Source organism: Alligator mississippiensis, chromosome 13 (genome assembly GCF_030867095.1).
Source record: "Alligator mississippiensis isolate rAllMis1 chromosome 13, rAllMis1, whole genome shotgun sequence".
Classification (NCBI taxonomy): Eukaryota; Metazoa; Chordata; order Crocodylia; family Alligatoridae; genus Alligator; species Alligator mississippiensis.
Window position 1 is genome coordinate 30,387,113 of NC_081836.1, and position 17,333 is coordinate 30,404,445.

General features: G+C 46.9%; 1 protein-coding gene across 2 annotated transcripts in view; it reads right to left on the reverse strand.

The window, feature by feature from the left end:
• Positions 1 to 5,327: 5,327 nt before the first annotated feature.
• The window catches only part of GLYR1 (glyoxylate reductase 1 homolog), a 32,270-nt gene continuing 20,264 nt past the window's right edge, over positions 5,328 to 17,333 (reverse strand). For both annotated transcript variants that reach the window (XM_059716703.1, XM_059716702.1), the window contains 8 exons: positions 17,219 to 17,292; positions 15,320 to 15,419; positions 13,907 to 14,017; positions 13,447 to 13,548; positions 10,524 to 10,686; positions 9,636 to 9,815; positions 8,999 to 9,123; positions 5,328 to 8,624 (listed from right to left, as the gene is read on the reverse strand). In XM_059716703.1, the coding sequence (XP_059572686.1) occupies positions 8,550 to 8,624; positions 8,999 to 9,123; positions 9,636 to 9,815; positions 10,524 to 10,686; positions 13,447 to 13,548; positions 13,907 to 14,017; positions 15,320 to 15,419; positions 17,219 to 17,292 (930 nt within the window). In that variant the 3' untranslated portion in view covers positions 5,328 to 8,549. The remainder of the gene's footprint in view (positions 8,625 to 8,998; positions 9,124 to 9,635; positions 9,816 to 10,523; positions 10,687 to 13,446; positions 13,549 to 13,906; positions 14,018 to 15,319; positions 15,420 to 17,218; positions 17,293 to 17,333) is intronic.

Consider the following 17,333-nt stretch of genomic DNA (forward strand, 5'->3'; position numbering starts at 1 on the left):
TGCCGCCTCCGGATAGGTCCCTGCCTAGCAGCCCCACCCACCCCGGCCCAGCCAGCCTCGGCTAGGCAGCCGTCAGCCTGGCAACGCGCCGCCGGGAGCAGCCGATTGGGCGCAGCCGCGGCCCCGCCCCTCCCCTCCCCTCCCCGCAACAGGGGGGTGACGCCAAGACGCCTATAGTGACGTCAGCAAGAGATGTCAGCGCTGACGGGGGCGGGGCGGCCTCCGCTCGGCTTCTCCTCCCGCGCTGCAGGTGGCCCAAACCGGGTGCTCCGCCCCGCCCGTTTGCGCTCAGCGGGCCCGCAGCACCCCCCGGTTCACCTGTGGCCGCGGCGGAAGCGACTGGCGCGTGCGAGCGTGCCCCCGAGCAGCAGGACGCTCCAGCCCTGCAGCGCCTGCGCGTGTCCCCTGCTGCTGTGAGCGCTGACCCGGGCCCAGGGGTGCACCGGCCAAGGAGCCTGGCTCCTGCAGGACGACGCCTGTGTCTGAGGATGCAGCTGCAAGGGAAGGAAATCCTCTTGTCGGCTCAGGTCAAGCACCGTGCTTGTGGAAGGACCACGTGTCTGTGAAGGCAGTTTTCCTAAAGCGCTCCCCGTGAGAGCTGCTCTTCTGGCGCGGATCGGTACCCACCCAGGTGCAGCGGCTTTAAGCCCAGTCTCCTCCCTTGCTCGCTGCGAGGGCAAGCAGAACTGGGGGCATCTGAACCCCAGGCCTCCGGGCTCAAGCCTGCACGGAGGATGCCTGCTAAAGGATTTGGAAACCTCTGAAGCCCCAGGTGTGGGTGGAGGATGGTTGCCGGTAGTAGGGCCACTTATGATTCTGACCTCTTGAATTTGGAATTAGTTTGGGCTAATTTTTCCTGGGATACATAAAAGTAAAAAAAAAATCCTAGGGGATAAGGGGGCATTTTTGTGAACTGGTGATTTTATTTGCACTCTTAACACTTAACACAGCACTCAGAGTGGTCACATAACAGGCCAGGCTGCCTGACATGCTGTAAGTGTGTGCTAGTGTCCTCTGGCAGCTTTGTCTTCATAATCAGGCTTTATTTTAGTTCTTTCTGGCACATTACCTCCCCTCCAATCTCAAGCCTTAGTTTTTTCCTAAGCACTCAACAGCCTTACATGAACGCAGAGTTGCACTGAACTAAATTACAGGCTGGATTTTTTTCCCAGGCATAGATTCATAGATGTTAGGGTCGGAAGGGACCTCAATAGATCATTGAGTCCAACCCCCTGCATACGCAGGAAAGAGTGCTGGGTCTAGATGACCGCAGCTAGATACTCATCTAACCTCTTGAAGACCCCCCAGGGTAGGGGAGAGCACCACCTCCCTTGGGAGCCCGTTCCAGACCTTGGCCACTCGAACTGTGAAGAAGTTCTTCCTAATGTCCAGTCTAAATCTGCTCTCTGTTAGCTTGTGGCCATTATTTCTTGTAACCCCCGGGGGCGCCTTGGTGAATAAATACTCACCAATTCCCTTCTGTGCCCCTGTGATGAACTTATAGGCAGCCACAAGGTCGCCTCTCAACCTTCTCTTGCGGAGGCTGAAAAGGTCCAGTTTCTCTAGTCTCTCCTCGTAGGGTTTGGTCTGCAGGTGCTTAACCATATGAGTGGCCCTTCTCTGGACCCTCTCCAGGTTATCCTCATCCTTCTTGAAGTGCGGCGCCCAGAACTGCACGCAGTACTCCAACTGCAGTCTGACCAGCGCCCGATAGAGGGGAAGCATCACCTCCTTGGACCTATTTGTCATGCATCTGCTGATGCACGATAAAGTGCCATTGGCTTTTTTGATGGCTTCGTCACACTGCCGGCTCATGTTCAACTTGGAGTCCACTAGGACTCCAAGATCCCTTTCCACTTCCGTGCCACCCAGCAGGTCATTCCCTAGGCTGTAGGTGTGCTGGACATTTTTCCTTCCTAGGTGCAGCACTTTGCATTTCTCCTTGTTGAACTGCATCCTGTTGTTTTCTGCCCACTTGTCCAACCTGTCCAGGTCTGCTTGCAGCTGTTCCCTGCCCTCCGGCGTGTCCACTTCTCCCCATAGCTTTGTGTCATCTGCAAACTTGGACAGAGTACATTTCACTCCCTCGTCCAAGTCACTGATGAAGACATTAGAGTATCAGTCCAAGGACCGAACCCTGCGGGACCCCACTGCCCACACCCTTCCAGGTCGATACCGACCCATCCACCACGACTCTCTGGGTGCGACCCTCTAGCCAATTCACCACCCACCGGACTGTGTAGTCATCCACATCACAGCCTCTTAACTTGTTCACCAGTATGGGGTGGGATACTGTATCGAAGGCCTTCCTGAAGTCTAAGTATATGACATCCACCCCTACTCCTGTGTCCAGGCGTTTCGTAACCCAGTCATAAAAAGAGACTAGATTGGTCAGGCACGATCTGCCTGCCACGAACCCATGCTGGTTTCCCCTCAGCATAGTTTGTCCTGCCGGGCTCTCACAAATGTGAGCCTTGATAATTTTTTCAAAGACTTTGCCAAGGATGGAGGTGAGACTGACTGGCCTATAGTTGCCCGGGTCCTCCTTCCTCCCCTTCTTGAAAATGGGGACCACATTGGCCCTTTTCCAGTCCTCTGGGACTTGGCCCGTGTGCCACGAGCTTTCAAATATTCCCGCCAGTGGCTCTGCAATGATGTCGGCCAGTGCCTTCAGCACCCTCGGATGGAGCTCATCCGGGCCTGCCGACTTAAAGGCATCCAGTTCTTCCAAGTGACTCTGCACCATCTCAGGGTCTACGCATGGAAGTCTGGCGCCTTGCTGCTGCCTCTCTACAACCCCAGTGAGAGACTTGTCGTGCCCCTCGCTTAGGAACACTGAGGCAAAGAACTCGTTGAGGAGTTCAGCCTTGTCCCCCCTGTCCGTCACCAATTGTTTCTGCCCATTTAGCAGGGGTCCTATTCCTCCCTGGGCCTTCCTTTTACTCCCTATATATCTAAAAAACAATTTCTTGTTGTCTTTTACTTGGGTTGCCATCCACAGCTCCATGGTAGCTTTGGCCCATCTAACTGCCTCCCTACAAGCACGAGCAGAGGAGGCATCTGCAAGATTTATGTTAACATTGCCCTGGATCCTGAACTCTGTACCTGAGCCCTCCAGTCCTGGAAGCTGTTTTCCTACTTACAGTAATGTACAAACCAGCCAATACCGTTTAACTCGGGAGTATTCATTGATCTGGCCAAGATGCGGACACGTCCTTGGAGGGAACGGTCCTCTCCCAATTGATCGCTCATTGGAGCTTTATCAGTCAGAACAGCAGCGCTTGAGCGCTCCCCCGGAGCTGGTTTGTGCTTCCCGAGAGCTCCTCTGGGGCTGCACACAGCTCTCTTAAAGATCAGTTTAGACTACTGTGTTCTGGGCGAGAGAGAGAGGAGGAAAAAGGCATAGTGGGTAGATACTACAGTATTCTTGGGAAAGCTTTCAAAAATATATTTAAACTGACATTTCAGGAGACTGGATTTCCTTATGCAACCAATGGTTTCTTGGGTCATTTAAAGCAAAAACAACCTTAGCCTGCTTGCTGCTTTCTATTGCTTATCATTTTGCAGTGCCCTTTACTTCCCCCAAAGCAGCATGAAATCTACTTCACTTGTTTGCTCTGCAATCACCCTCCGCCTCCTGCTGTTGCAATGTTAAGGTTTCAAACACTGCAGGCACTACTGGCACTATGCTTGGGCTGCATAGGTTGCTGTTTGCCAAGTCTACTTGTTTACTGATCTTGCCACCAGCTCAAATGGACTTTTTGGTGAATGGCCACTGCTTATCCATTCTCTGATACATTGCCATTACTACTAGTACCAGCTTAGGACAGCATTTTGGAGGTGCAGATTTTTACTGCTTAATACAATTGCTCATCTGTCCTGTGGCCAAGGATACATATAAATTTTTCTGTGTCTTGTCAAAGGACATACTGTAGAACTGATATAAAAAAGACAGGCAATTACACAAGATGCTAAAGAGATACTCAGTTTCTTTTCCTTGAATCCATCCTGCTATTTAAATGAATTTGAGCTTAAAATAGTTTTCATTGCAACTATGTTACAATACTGAACACAGCTACTGCTAATTTACAGGACCAGAGATGGGTTGTGAAGTTCAACTTCCTCCATTCCCCAGCCTCAGACAGTATTATAACATTATTTGCAACATCAAGGAAACCTTCTAACCTGATTGGATAAGATCAGAGGCTCTCTAGAGATCTAGTAAATCCAGAAGGTTGATCATATTTCTGCAAGCTAGTTCTTCAGGCGTACTGACCTGTGTACCACATGTACCACAGAGGGGGTTGATTTCTCACCCTGGCATGCCATTTTAATCCGTCACAAGCTGCATGTCACAGTTGCTTGAAGGCTTGCTCCGGAAAAGCTCAGTACCCAATTATGTCAAGAACAGCAGACAAAAGGAGCTTGGAAAGGTTGTGAAGTCTCTAGTGAATCAATGTTGTTATGCAGTAATGTGTTTCATGGGAGGTTAAGTGAGAGATGTTTCAACTGTTCCTTCCCCAGCATCTGAGCAATTTGGCCTCTGCCCAAGAATGGATGCTGGACCAAGTTCTACATTGCCAGGCCTCCCCACCCCCTCCAGGGCTAAAAAGGGTACTTTAGAAGCTAAAGGCCCATGTAGTCTCTCTCTACCACAAACACCAGAGTCGCAAGTCAGTATATCAGAAGGGTTTCAAGATGCTGGCTTGTGCCCACTGAAAACAGTGGGCACAGGTCAGCACTGCATTTCAAATAAACCATGCCATGGGAATCAGTCATCAGCATCATAACCAGCCTTAATTAGAGCTGAAAGGCTTAATATATGCCATTATCTAGTGCCTTGAGCAATTTAACAGTAATGAATGCTGGCTACATCATACTTCAAAAAGAAGCCATGGTGCTTCCTCTAGATTGTGAGCTCTCCAGTTCAAAGACCTTATTATCCTCACTTCCCTAAAAAAATCCTCAACTTGCTGCTGACACTTATACTTTTAATTAATAAGTAAAATTTGGACATTTTGCAAGGACAGGAATTCTGGATGAGCGAAAGGCAGAGCACTGCCAGTTACCTAAGAGTCAGCAGAGCACCATGTTCACCATACATGTCTTAATTCCACTTTAGCCTCGTGGGTGTGCACAGACCAAGTGACATTAGCAAGCCCCCTGTACTCACATGGGATACTACTGCTGATGTGAGGCCTTAAATGACCGATATGCCACTCAAGATTTAGGAGAACTTGTTTTGGAGTCATTCGGAGGGCTGGGCAGCACATTCCCAAGACTACAAGCACAGGTGTGAGGAGGCCTCGGAAACAACCACCAGAACATTGTGTTACCAAGAAAGGTTTTATTTTTTTGCCAGTAGCTTTGTTAATTGCACAAAAATCTTTTTTTGTTTTGCCATTTAAACATTATCACACATCCTATTCTGAATGACAAACGTTAATTAAAAACAAGGCGAAAAATAATAAAAAAAATTCACAACCTTAATTAACTATAGGATCTGTCATTGAGGAAGAAAGGAAACTGCTTTTCTTACAAGCTTTTCACAAGTGTCACATTTTCTTCGTTAAAAAGGAGGGAGTCAAAAAAAAAAAAAAAAGCAAATTGCTAAAACAGAAATCTTCATATAAAGGAACTTTACAGAATTGTCAACAATATTAAGACAACATTGACTAGCCAGTTTCATTATAGCATCTTTCAATCCACAGCTCCCGTCCCTTCTCCCACCCCCAACCTCTCAGGCCTACAAACAGAATGGGATTCATGTTCAGAAGCTACAAACATAAATACAAAATATCCAAGTGAAACCCACACCTGGGCTAGAACTTGAAATGGCATCTGAAACAGTCCCATTTTCGCCATTTCCACCCCTCCTCATCTCGCTCACTCTCTGCTCCCTGGTGTATCAGTAATTGTACAGTCGGACAGGAAGCACCACACCCTCCAGCAGATCAGTAGCCACCATCAGAACTGCAGTTAGGTTTTTACAGGATAAAATTACAGTGTTTTACTGCTGTGTCCTGCCACTCCCATGTACACAAACACTTCCAGTTTGAGCACTTGAACATTTCTAAAAAAACAAGCCTGCAGCAGTGAGGTGATCTCTGAACTGATTGCTAAACACAGATCCAAAGCTGTAAGATCCAGAGTTCCCCTCCCCCCAGCTGGTTCCAGAAGCACCACGGACTATAACGTAGGGAGATTTTTGACTACACTGACTCAGATCCATTTACTTAAATTTATTCCAAGACACCTCTGCAGGGACATTACAAGGACTTTCAAATGTTTAGTTGAGCACAACTCACTCTTCCAACTGGACTTTAATATCCTCAACATCCCTACATATGCACCCAAGTATAAATCCTAGGGTCTAGCTCCAGCACCCAAAGCACAAATAATGTTCCTGGTACCTTCAGTACAGTTACTTCATATGGGCAAGGTGAATAATCAAGGCTTTCTAACACTGCTGAGCTACATGGGTGGCAAAGATGTCAAAAGCAGATGGATACCAGGTAAGTACATGGGTGCAGTTAATGTAGAATACCTATGTGCACAAGACTGGCAGTTGTTGTGCAGGCAGACTTGTACATATGATATAGTATTCTGCATATGTACAGCAATGAGTCATTAGGCAAAGTAACAGGATCTCTTATTACAGGGTGATGCTCACTGTGAGGGATAATGCCCAGTGCAGCATTAGTCCACAAACAGTAATGGGTCATCAGAGGTGAAACATTTACAGCTTTAGGGAGGAGTTGGATGTTCTGTTCCATAACGAATGCCTGATATTTTCCCTCTAACTGAGGTGCTCTGAACCACACCACAAAGCTATGCACCCTTCCACAGGCAAGGCATGTGGTTCAGCTAAAGAAATCCAGAGCCAGGGGATTATTTCCAGGTGGGGGCTTTTCCCTTCAAAAACCCCAAAGGTGCCTAAAGGATGGGGGCAATGTTGCCAAGGTGGGCTCTCATGGCTCTGCTTTTAGCCAGTGCAATAAACACTGCTACTGCTGCTGCTTATGGGACGAGGAGCAGGAGCAGTCCTCAAGAAGCTAAAGGAATGCAGCCCACTCTGCCTTTGCTCTCTTCCATTTTGATGTCAAGGGGAAGAGTTCATGGTCCTGATCACTGACCTTTTCATTCATTAAAACGCAAGAGCCCTCCTACCAGGCTAATACTGAGAGAATTTATAAGTAACATCCAGAGAGCTCTGTGCTTTCTGCCCCACCCCAGACACAGGCATCATTTGGACTCTGGCTTTCTCTGCTTTCAGCACTAATGACTTCTTAAGTACTGGCTTCCACAGCTTTAGGCTCATATTCAGCAGCAGCCTCCAGCCCCTGCTCCGTGAACTAGGCCTTTCTCAAACTTTGGTATCTGACCAATGGGTTGCCACAAGCAGGGTCACAAGTACTGAGAGACACCAGGCTGGGTGAGTCTCAGTGCAGCCGCACAGCACTGGCACAGGAAATCTGACCTATTCAAAGTTCACCGATGAAACCTCACAACTCCCCTGGGAAGTAGATGAATATTGCTCATTTTGAAAACGAGGCAAAGAGCTAAGACTACCACCTGACAGCCACAGGGTGATAGCTTGGCTTGCAACCCCAGACTTTGTCTCTTAGCCCTATGATCATTCCTTCTGGCCATCTCAGCAGACTCATGACTCTGTTTGTGACATTCCCAGAATCCAAGAAGCTTTTGTAAATATGCACTGGTTGAAAAACAGAGGTAAATCTATGTAAAAACATAAAAAGAAAGAAGGGACCCTGGCTTGTTCCTTCACTGAGTAAAATACACTAATTCTGGCCTGGTGAATTTGTTTTGTGATTTCTAAGCCATCCCCTCTAAGTTCCCAATACTGTTTATGGGATGCTACAATAAGCTTTTTAGGAAGCTGTGTTCATAACGGTTTCTCTCCCACTTTATCCATTAAGGTCTCAATTCTTGCAGTGGGTTGAGGGCGGGAGGGAGATCAAGACAGCGTTGCATGCAGCCCCATCACCTTCCAGAACTGCCCTTTCACCTCCATGGGAGGCGCTTTGTTCTACAGCATCAGTTGAGAAAAGAAGAGTAACTTCTTACCCTCAAATGGGACCCAGGCCCTTACTGATATCCACATGTAGATGGGAAGGATTTCAACGGTCCCTTGATGCAGGGAAACCAGCATGTACATTACAACAAAGGAGAGAAGCAATCATTAGAAACAGCATCTCGGACAAGCACACAAAAGAGGATAAAAGAAGCCAAGCAGCAGATTTCAGGTGGAAGTGCCTCAAAGCTTCTGAACGAGTTGCTACTGTTCTGTTCCGTGACTGTCAGTGCATGGCATGGATTTTCTAATCAGACTGCAACAATCCGAGCCCCCTCCTTCCCCTTCCACCGCCAGGGGAAGGCTCACTGAAGCAGCTGCCCTCATGGCAGATCTCAAAGTTTGTGTATAAAAGGAAATGGAGAGACAGAGATGGACTGGTCCAGAGTTAAAACCCAGTATCATAATAATATTAATTAATAAACATGGTATTAACAGTAAAGAATGGTGCAGCCTAATGGATGTAGGCCCTGTACACAGCAGACATGTCATTGTCCGATTGGTCCAATGCTTTTGCCCGTTTATATACCTGGAGGAGAGAGAGTGGTAAAGGGTCAGTTACTCTTTTTAGAGGGCCTGGATCTGGCTGTGTTGCTTAGCAGCCCAGCACTAACCAGGGCATTGAGTGATGCAGTGGGGTGGCAGGATGTTGTAGATCAGAATTTGCAGTTTTGTAGGAGACCCTGCAGTGTCACCCATTCTGGACACAAATGGCCAAAAGAAGTCCAAACAAACACACCTCCCTCCACTTAAACTCACTCATTGTGCCCCCAGATGCACAGGGATCCCTGTTATATAGTTCCCCGCTAAGTTTTTCTCCCTCTCAAGAGTCCCACACTATGCCTGTCCAGACACCCTGGCACCAGACAGATCTACACTAATTTGAGATGCTGAATGACTCACCTCATTGGCTGCAGCTGCCATGGGAGTTGGATGGTTGACAGAATCGCCTAGCGCAATGGCTAACCTAAGATCCTTTTGGATGTATTTCAGGTAGAAGTCAGGCTTAAAATTTCCTTGCAGGATATCTGCAGAGAAAGAAATGCCAAGTCAGGCAAAGGTAAATCCGCCTAACAGTTCCTGCAAGAACACGCAATTCAACATTTCTCTTCAGTGCTAGTCCCCAACTCCAATTCTGATGTTTCTTGCTACAGTCCTTTCCCTACTTCCTGCCTTCTACCATCTTCCAGTCACAATAAAGAAAATTCCACTAGCACCACTGGCAAACTGAACCATGGTTTCTGCACAGCACCCATGGCAGGTTTCTGCCCATTTCATTTGTCACCTGGCCTGATGAAGCCCTGACTGGGAACTTCACATCCTCAGAGACAGTGATTGCACATGATAGAGTTGGTGCTGTGCTCTGAAGAGGACAAGGGAATGGAACTTTTAATTTCCAGTCTAATATAAAAGGGCTAGATAAAAGAAAATTTCCAGCATCCCAGGCTGAGAACAGATGGGAAGCTTCCCTTTTTCATCATCAACCCAATGGCTGCTAGGCAAGAAATATATGCTATGAAAGAATAAAAAGGAACCATACTTTGGCACTTCTGGTCCAGGAAGATGCTGGCAAGCTGTCCCTGATTGAGGATATCCAGAAGGGTCTGCTGGGACTGACCAGTCACTTGAGCCAGAGTCAGTCCTTCTGCTATCGTGGCCATGAAACTCCCTTGGACCATGTTCACAATCAGCATCATCTTGGCAGCATTGCCTACTTCACCTGCCAGAGAGACATGCTGTTGGACATTCCTCCATGAGGCAGAGCAGGCTTACTCCCCACATACATAAGTGAACACTGAATTCAATTGCCACACTGGGTCAGACCAAACACACATCCAGCCCAGTACCCTGTTTCCAACTGTGGCAGAAATGTATGCTTTAGGGGGGGAGCACTGAACAGGGTACATCTAGGGTGATCTATCCCCTGTTCCTTAACGCCCCCCCAAGTATCCATCATCGTCGTTTGGAGATGGCTAGAGGATATGTCCCTGACTAATAACACGCACCCCAACACCACTCCCAGTCTCATCAGAAGCAAGTCTAGTGCTACCAGCTCCTCCTTCCCCTTGAAAGAACACAAACACACATCTTACAGTTGACATACCCTTTAATGCTGTTTGTCCTAGGGTGAAGAAAACCATGGAAGAAGAAATAAAATGCTTCAGGGTCTGAATGAAAATCCTTTCCCTAAACATGGTTCTCATTCCAAGCAACTTTGGCCAACTAACCCAACTCCAAAAGGACAGGTCATATACCCGTCCCTTTTCCTGTTCTACTTCATGAAAGGAAGAAAGAGCTAGCTATTTTGCTCAATCTCTTACCAGTGGCCCGCAAAGAGGATATTTGTTCCCCCTCAGACTGCTTGCTGGAAATTATGCTCTTTGCACTGACTGAGAAAATGCAACAAGGCGCCCCATGTTTCAATTACCTAGAAAAAAAGAGGTCTTCCCCATTGCTTGGAAACAGCTACTGCAGTCCTCATATAAACCCCTATCTCCAGCTGCTAAGATCACCAACATCCCATCGTTAGACAGCTGCTGATTTCCTGAGACTGGTGCTTCCAAAAAGCGACCACCCCTGGATACTATCACCTAGTAAGAAAGAAAGAGAACGTCCTTATGTTAGCTATGCAAAAACAGCACACATATATGCTGCGTGGGGAGCAGGGAAAACAAGAACAGTGTGCTGGGCACTGCTACCACTGGGACTAGATGTGTAAAGCACAACAGGGGGAATAGAAATACTGCAAAAAAATGGAGTAGCATCCAATGCACTGAGTATTGCAAAAACTGTCCAAGTGCAAAGACCTGCTTTATCTCTGTCCTTGCTACTCTGTTCATTTTCCTCTGCCCTGCCAAATGTTGGAGCAGGACAAAATAAATTTCAGCAGCTGAGCAATACATGACCTTGCTAAGCACCACAGAAAAACACCATGGAACTTCAGACAATGCTTTAGGTGTGCATTATATAGGGAAAAAGACAAACATGAGATGGGGGGGTGGTTGGGCAGAAACCTGTTGGGCTCTGTTCCCAGTTCAGTTCTGTATTCTCAGAAGTGCTCGTTTCAAAGACTCTATCCTGAACCAGGAGAGAGACAAGCTGAGGGGCTCTGAGATTCAAGGATAGAAATCTAATGGTGTTTAAGTTTAGAGAGTAGTTTGTCTATAAAAGTGAGAGATGGCTGCTGTCCATGGATTACAGGCACTGACAGACCTTCCTTGAGCAGTCCATACTTAGGTATTTATTCTTAAGAAGACAGTGGTAGTTCAGAACAAATCTACACTTGGGTTTTATAGTACATGCCCTTGTACTTCTGTTATTAGCCATCACACTGCTAAGTCATTCCTTCTTAGGCCATTTCAAGACAGTAAAAGAGTTAAGAACACAAGGCAGGAAACCATGTTTCCCTCAGAAGTGGTCATTAGCGCGGTGTGAAATGGCTATGTTTTTATTCGGTTTCGGAGGGACAGTGATTAGTCTGGGGGTTTCGGATCACTGTTCTGTTTTGATTCAGCTGAATCAGTTTTGATGCTGTGTCAGTGGTTCGGCCATATGCTATAATGGTGAATCACTAAAATGCCTATAACTTTGTCATTTCTTGCCCCTTTAGATGAAAACTGCAGGGACGGTAGCTCCTTCTGAGGACACAAAGCCTGCCAAGCTTCAAGGAGATAGGTGCAGGGGTTTCTGTGAAACCACACCTCAAACTATTCAAAGCAAAACTCACAGTATAGGCAGTCCTCGACTTGCAATGTTTCAAGTTACAACATTTATAAATTGACACTCTTTTTCAACTTTATGACATCAGTTTCGACTTTACAACACTTGATCCGATGTGACACCACACTAGTGAACAAGTTTGCTGCGTCACTCATCTCCCCGGAGAACATCTGTCCAAACTTCCTTGGACACGTTCTTTAAGAAAGCAGATAAGACTCCAGAAAAACCTGCAGACAAGACTCCTGAGAAGACTCCAGCCAAAAACCCTTCAAAAAGTCCAACCAAGAGCCATTCAAAAAGTCCAGCAAAGTCACCTCAAAGAAGTCCTTCCAAATCAATATGATTGCTATTTACAATATAAATACATTAATGTAGCTATGTTACTCATCTATAATTGATTGAGTACAAAACTCTGGGGTATTTTTGGTGACAATAGGTATTGTTTCTTATGAGAAAATTGGTTCCGACTTACGTCTCGACTTAAGACGCCGTTTTCAGGAACCAATTGTGTCGTAAGTCCGAGGACTGCCTGTACTTCCAGCAGCAGCAGCATGCTGTCATCCAGATCTGGTAGTCCACCTCCCCCCCCTCCCCCGGGAGGGCTGCGGGGCTGTGGCAGACTTCTCCTGGCAGATCCGGGCCCCCGGATCTGCACACGGGATGACAGCAGGCTGCTGCTGCCAGCATCAGCACTGGGTTCTTTCTGGCACTTGGCACGGGCTGTGCCAAGCAGACTTGGGCGCTGGCACTGGCCCCAGCTGGCAGCAGGAGCCTGCTGTCATCCTACACACAGATCCGGGGGCCCGTGCCCCACCAAGAGGGCTGTGCTAGACTCCTCCCAAGGGGCGTGGGCCCCTGGATCTGCATGCAAGATGACAGCAGGCTGCTGTCCCTCCCCGAGTGCTGAGATTGGAAGGGACCTCAGGGACAGATCGCAGATGCTGGCCAGCTACAGATGTCAACATCAGAGCACTACTCCTCCTCTTTCCCCTCCCTCTTAATTTCTGTTTCCCTGCAAGCCCAGCTCCAAAACGCCAAAATTTTCCGAAACGTTTCAGAGGGTTTCGTTTCATATTTGGCGTTTTGGGTGCTGAAACAAAACAGCTGCCGAAGTTTTGCACAGCCCTAGTGGTCAAGATGGGTCTTTCCTTGCACAGGAATCTCTGATCGCTCTGGATGTAAATGTTTGAGGAGAGGAGCCTAGAAGGATTTCTCCCTCCTAACCCTTAAAATACCTTAAAAAATAGGAAATAAACAGATTATGAGTTTCATCAAATTGAGGAAAACTTGTTTTTAGTCACCAAGAGAACTCATATCCCACTGAACCTGCTGCAGTGAATGTTAACAAGACAGATAACTCCCTCAGGACTGAAGTTTGACCGGTTGTTAGCACTGGTGGCAGTTTAGGAAGACAGAACTAAAGCTACCGGGCTTTGTAGTATATAATCCTTTGAGAACTGCTGTTCCAATTTGGTTGAATGGTCCTGTTTTTCATCGTTCACTTTAATTCTCTCCCCTACCCAGTACCTCCAGAGAGAGAAGATTGAAAAAGAAAATACACTAAAAACAGTTAATCCCACAGAAACAAGAATTCCACCTGGCAAGTGTCATATGTTCAGCAGAACGGTTACCTGGGCCAATTCTGTGACAGTATCTGCATCCACAGTCGACATATCCACATAGCACTTCCCTGGGCGTATGCCCTGCAATACCCCGCTCGGACCAAGTACCAGCTGTTGGAACAGAAGAGTGGTAAAGCAATAGGGTGTCTGCAAAGACACTCAAATCCTTCAATGCAACAGATGAAACAGAGCTGACTTAAGTGTCGGACTACTGCAGGAAACTCAGAAGCAGTCTCTTGGCATAGTTTTAAATAGGTGCGCAGGATAACAGAGTGTTTTTAATCAGAAAAGTTACTCTTGCATGGTACCAGTGATCAACATTGAGAACAACCCTGATTACTGCGCTCAGTGGGAAACAGAACCTATATGCAGTGACTCTCTAAAAGGATCTAGATAGGGCAAGTCAGGACTGTATAATGAGGTCCACCTGCTGGGTGGAAGAAAAGGGGTAGAAAGATATAATCCTTACATCTTTGGCTGCCTTTGGATCTGATACACAGGCAAAGGTGATATCGCAGGTTGAGACCACCTCAGCAGGGGTTCTTCCTAGCCGTGCCCCTTCCTGGATGAACAAGTCACACTGCAAAAGTCAGAAATCCAAAAGTAAAGGAGGAGGAAGCAGAGACCAGACAACCTTAGTGTTTTTTGCTGTAACAGGAACTCTAACCGCTAGGTCCATAGCAATGGAAGACAGGCCTAGCACATTAGCAAAAGGATCCAATGCTACCTAGACTCCAATGTATGAGGGGGCCATTCTAGACATTCCTGAACCTATCAGAGACAGTTATAAGAGAAGGAAATTATTCATAGAAAACACAGGGAGGGGAGTTTTCTTAGAAGAAAATCACAAGATTTGGATACTCCAATGTCTGGAGGGAAGGCGAGACAAATCTTGGACACTGAATGTCAAAAAGCATCTTCCAATTTGCTAGCAGGATACACACAGCACTGAGAATACTTTGGATTCATCTAGACTGGCTGTTTTTCCAGCTGCCCAGCCTTTTCCTATTGCCTGCTGTTAGGGTTTGCAGAAATCTCTTAACCCACATGAAAAGTTACCACACTGTGCAGCATGAGGTTGTCGCTCTACACCAACGATGCCCAATTCGCATCACCCCAGCGACCCAGAAATCTGGAGGCAGGAGAAGCTGTGGCAATTAATGCTGCCACTGTTCCTCCACTGCCAAGTTTCCAGAATTGGGGGGAGCCCTACAGGCCAGATGACATAGCTCCATGGGCAGAACCTTGGTCACAATTGCTCTACACCACAATCTCATAAAAACACTGTGCGCCACAAAAAGAAGTTGTCAAACCTCAATGTTGGAGATAACTACAGTTCACAGCCAATCAACTGCATTTGAATCTTCAGCAAGATACTTGGCAAAATATTTTTGCCTCACGCTAACAGATCAGTTTCAGTTGGAAGCAGTTATTCCAGTATGAACAGCAAAATGCCAGGATAAAGAGTCCTGGCCAAACAAAATATCCCTCCCACAGAATGAACTCAATGGTGTACTTCTTGGTTTGATAGCTCCAGGCCAGGGACAGCATGGCTCTTTTTTCACTAATGCACTAATCTAATGGCATTATGCGTTATAGCCCTCTGCAGAGATGCACTCTCCTGCAGTACAATCCCACTGTAGCAAATCCTGTTTACAACAATTGCCTGCTTTTAACAATCCCCCCCAGCAGGAAAACAATTTTTTCCATTATGATGATACAGCAGATGGATTAGTTCTATAACAGTGAACACCCTCCTCTAATGAACTTTAATGCTGGTTTTTTACAGCGAGTTTGTAGAGGCTTCATTGGGGGACTTGTATACAAAGTGCCCTCACTGCAATGAAGACTCCATCCCAGAACTCCTAGAGGATATGCTCACCTTTTCAGCAGTGCGGTTCCACACAGTGACGGTGTGACCCATTTTTAGTAAGTTGGAGACAATGCCACTTCCCATGAGGCCAAGACCCAGAAATCCTATCCTGGGGAGAAGAGACACACATCAGTATAGGAAGGGGAAAACAGCAGAAGTAAAAACTAATTATAATCTGATGCCCCTAAAACTACTATCAAGCAAACACTGGAGGTGCTGCAGCCCAGAATCTGTGCCACTGTAGTCAAATGTAGAGTAAGGCTGAGTAATTTCTGAGAACCTGTCACTTTCTTCAAAGGCAGATTCAGCTTATTTTTAAGAGCAAGGTGATTCTTATTTTACTTGCTCAACATCATTATGAATGAACATGTGAACAAAACAGCCCTGTCTGATTTACTTCTCCCACCTGCTCCCCTCCTCCTGAAAACCCCCAACCTGGTTAAAGACTTAACTTTAATTACATTTGCTGTTTCCTCACTTTCTACTGCCAGCTATCCTGCTGAACAGGGAGAAGTAATGTTTGAGACACTGAAGCCCCCACTTCCCATTCTGGTGTTAGCACTAGGTCTAGTGTTCAAAGGCTGCGCTTTACTTCTGGATGTTAAATTAACATTACTTGCATTGTGCTAGGAGTGTCAGTCATGGATTAAGACCCCACGTGCTATGTGCTGGACACAGACCCAAGACAGTTAACAACCCGTGGGTACAAAAAGACAAGAGGAACACAAGGTAACAACAGGTCAATTAAGTTCACCACAATACATGATCATGACCATATGCCAGCTACCTGGCAAGATTTTTGTAGGCATCGTAGCCAGATGTGCCTTCCCTATTATTACACGACAACAGAAACTGCTCTGCACTCATGGCTTTAGGGATCCTTGTATACACCATGTCACTTTACAATAAAATGGCAGATGCTAGCAGGAGACCCTGCAATACAAAGTTAGTGAGTATTTAAAATACACCTCTGGAGTTCACACAGGGAGAGTTGCCTTCCCATCCCCCACAGCACAGCCTTTTCGAATGCTAATCTGAGCAAAACCCACTACAGATGCATTTCAGCTTCAGCGATCCACCTGCACTCTGGCTCACTGCTGGCTTACTTTCTGCTGCTGAAGCCAACTAACAAAGGGTTGGAGTGACTCATTCTAGGGTCTTATGCAGCATCACAGTCTGCCCTTTTCCATTTCTCGCTAACTGAAGAGATGTTTCCACTCCCCCAAGCCCTGCTCTTCTGAGAAAGGTTTTTACCTGAATAACTTCATTGTTACTTTGGTTCCCTTTGTGTACAGGTGAAAACTGACATCCTGAGAGATACAAAGGATCTAACGGCATACAGCAGGCCACAGCCTGAGCTTCAGTTGAACAGAACGGAAGTCCCAGAGTGAAACAGGAAGCTCAACTATGGCTCCTGTCACTCTAGAAAGGAGAAGGGGAACGTTAGAAGAAACCAGAAGGCTCACGTGCTATACGACAGCTCCTGTGAGGTGGGAGAGCATGCCTTCCTCTTCCTTTTCCCTTCTTGCTGCTTGCATTAGTGAATAAACAACCCCAGTCAACTGAGAGATGTTATTGAAGGGAGATGCCTTCACCTTTCTGGATCATGTTGCATTCAAAAGAGTGGCTCTTTAATACCTGCAACATTCTGTCTTGGAGTGAAAAAACTTGGCACTGCAAATATGTATCAAGGTCTGGCCTTGTGCCCTCCTACTCCATCTGTTCTAGCCTCCTCATCTGCTTTCTGTGAGCGAGTCTCATGCAGGGCCAGTGGGCAGACCCTGTGATGTGGAGCAATGGCAGGTTTATCTAAGGGCCAGGTTTATTAGTGGTTGTTTTCCAGTCTCCTCGGAGAGGAAGGGGAACAGAGAAAGAGAAGGCATACTAGGAATATAGCAGGGACCTTACTTTTTGTCTGTAGGAGTGATGCTGCCATTGACTGCCGTGCTGTCTGCAGCCTGGATGGAGGTGGATCCTGTTTCCTAGGAGAACAAGCCACAAGGTATGCTGGCTCTGAAAGAAC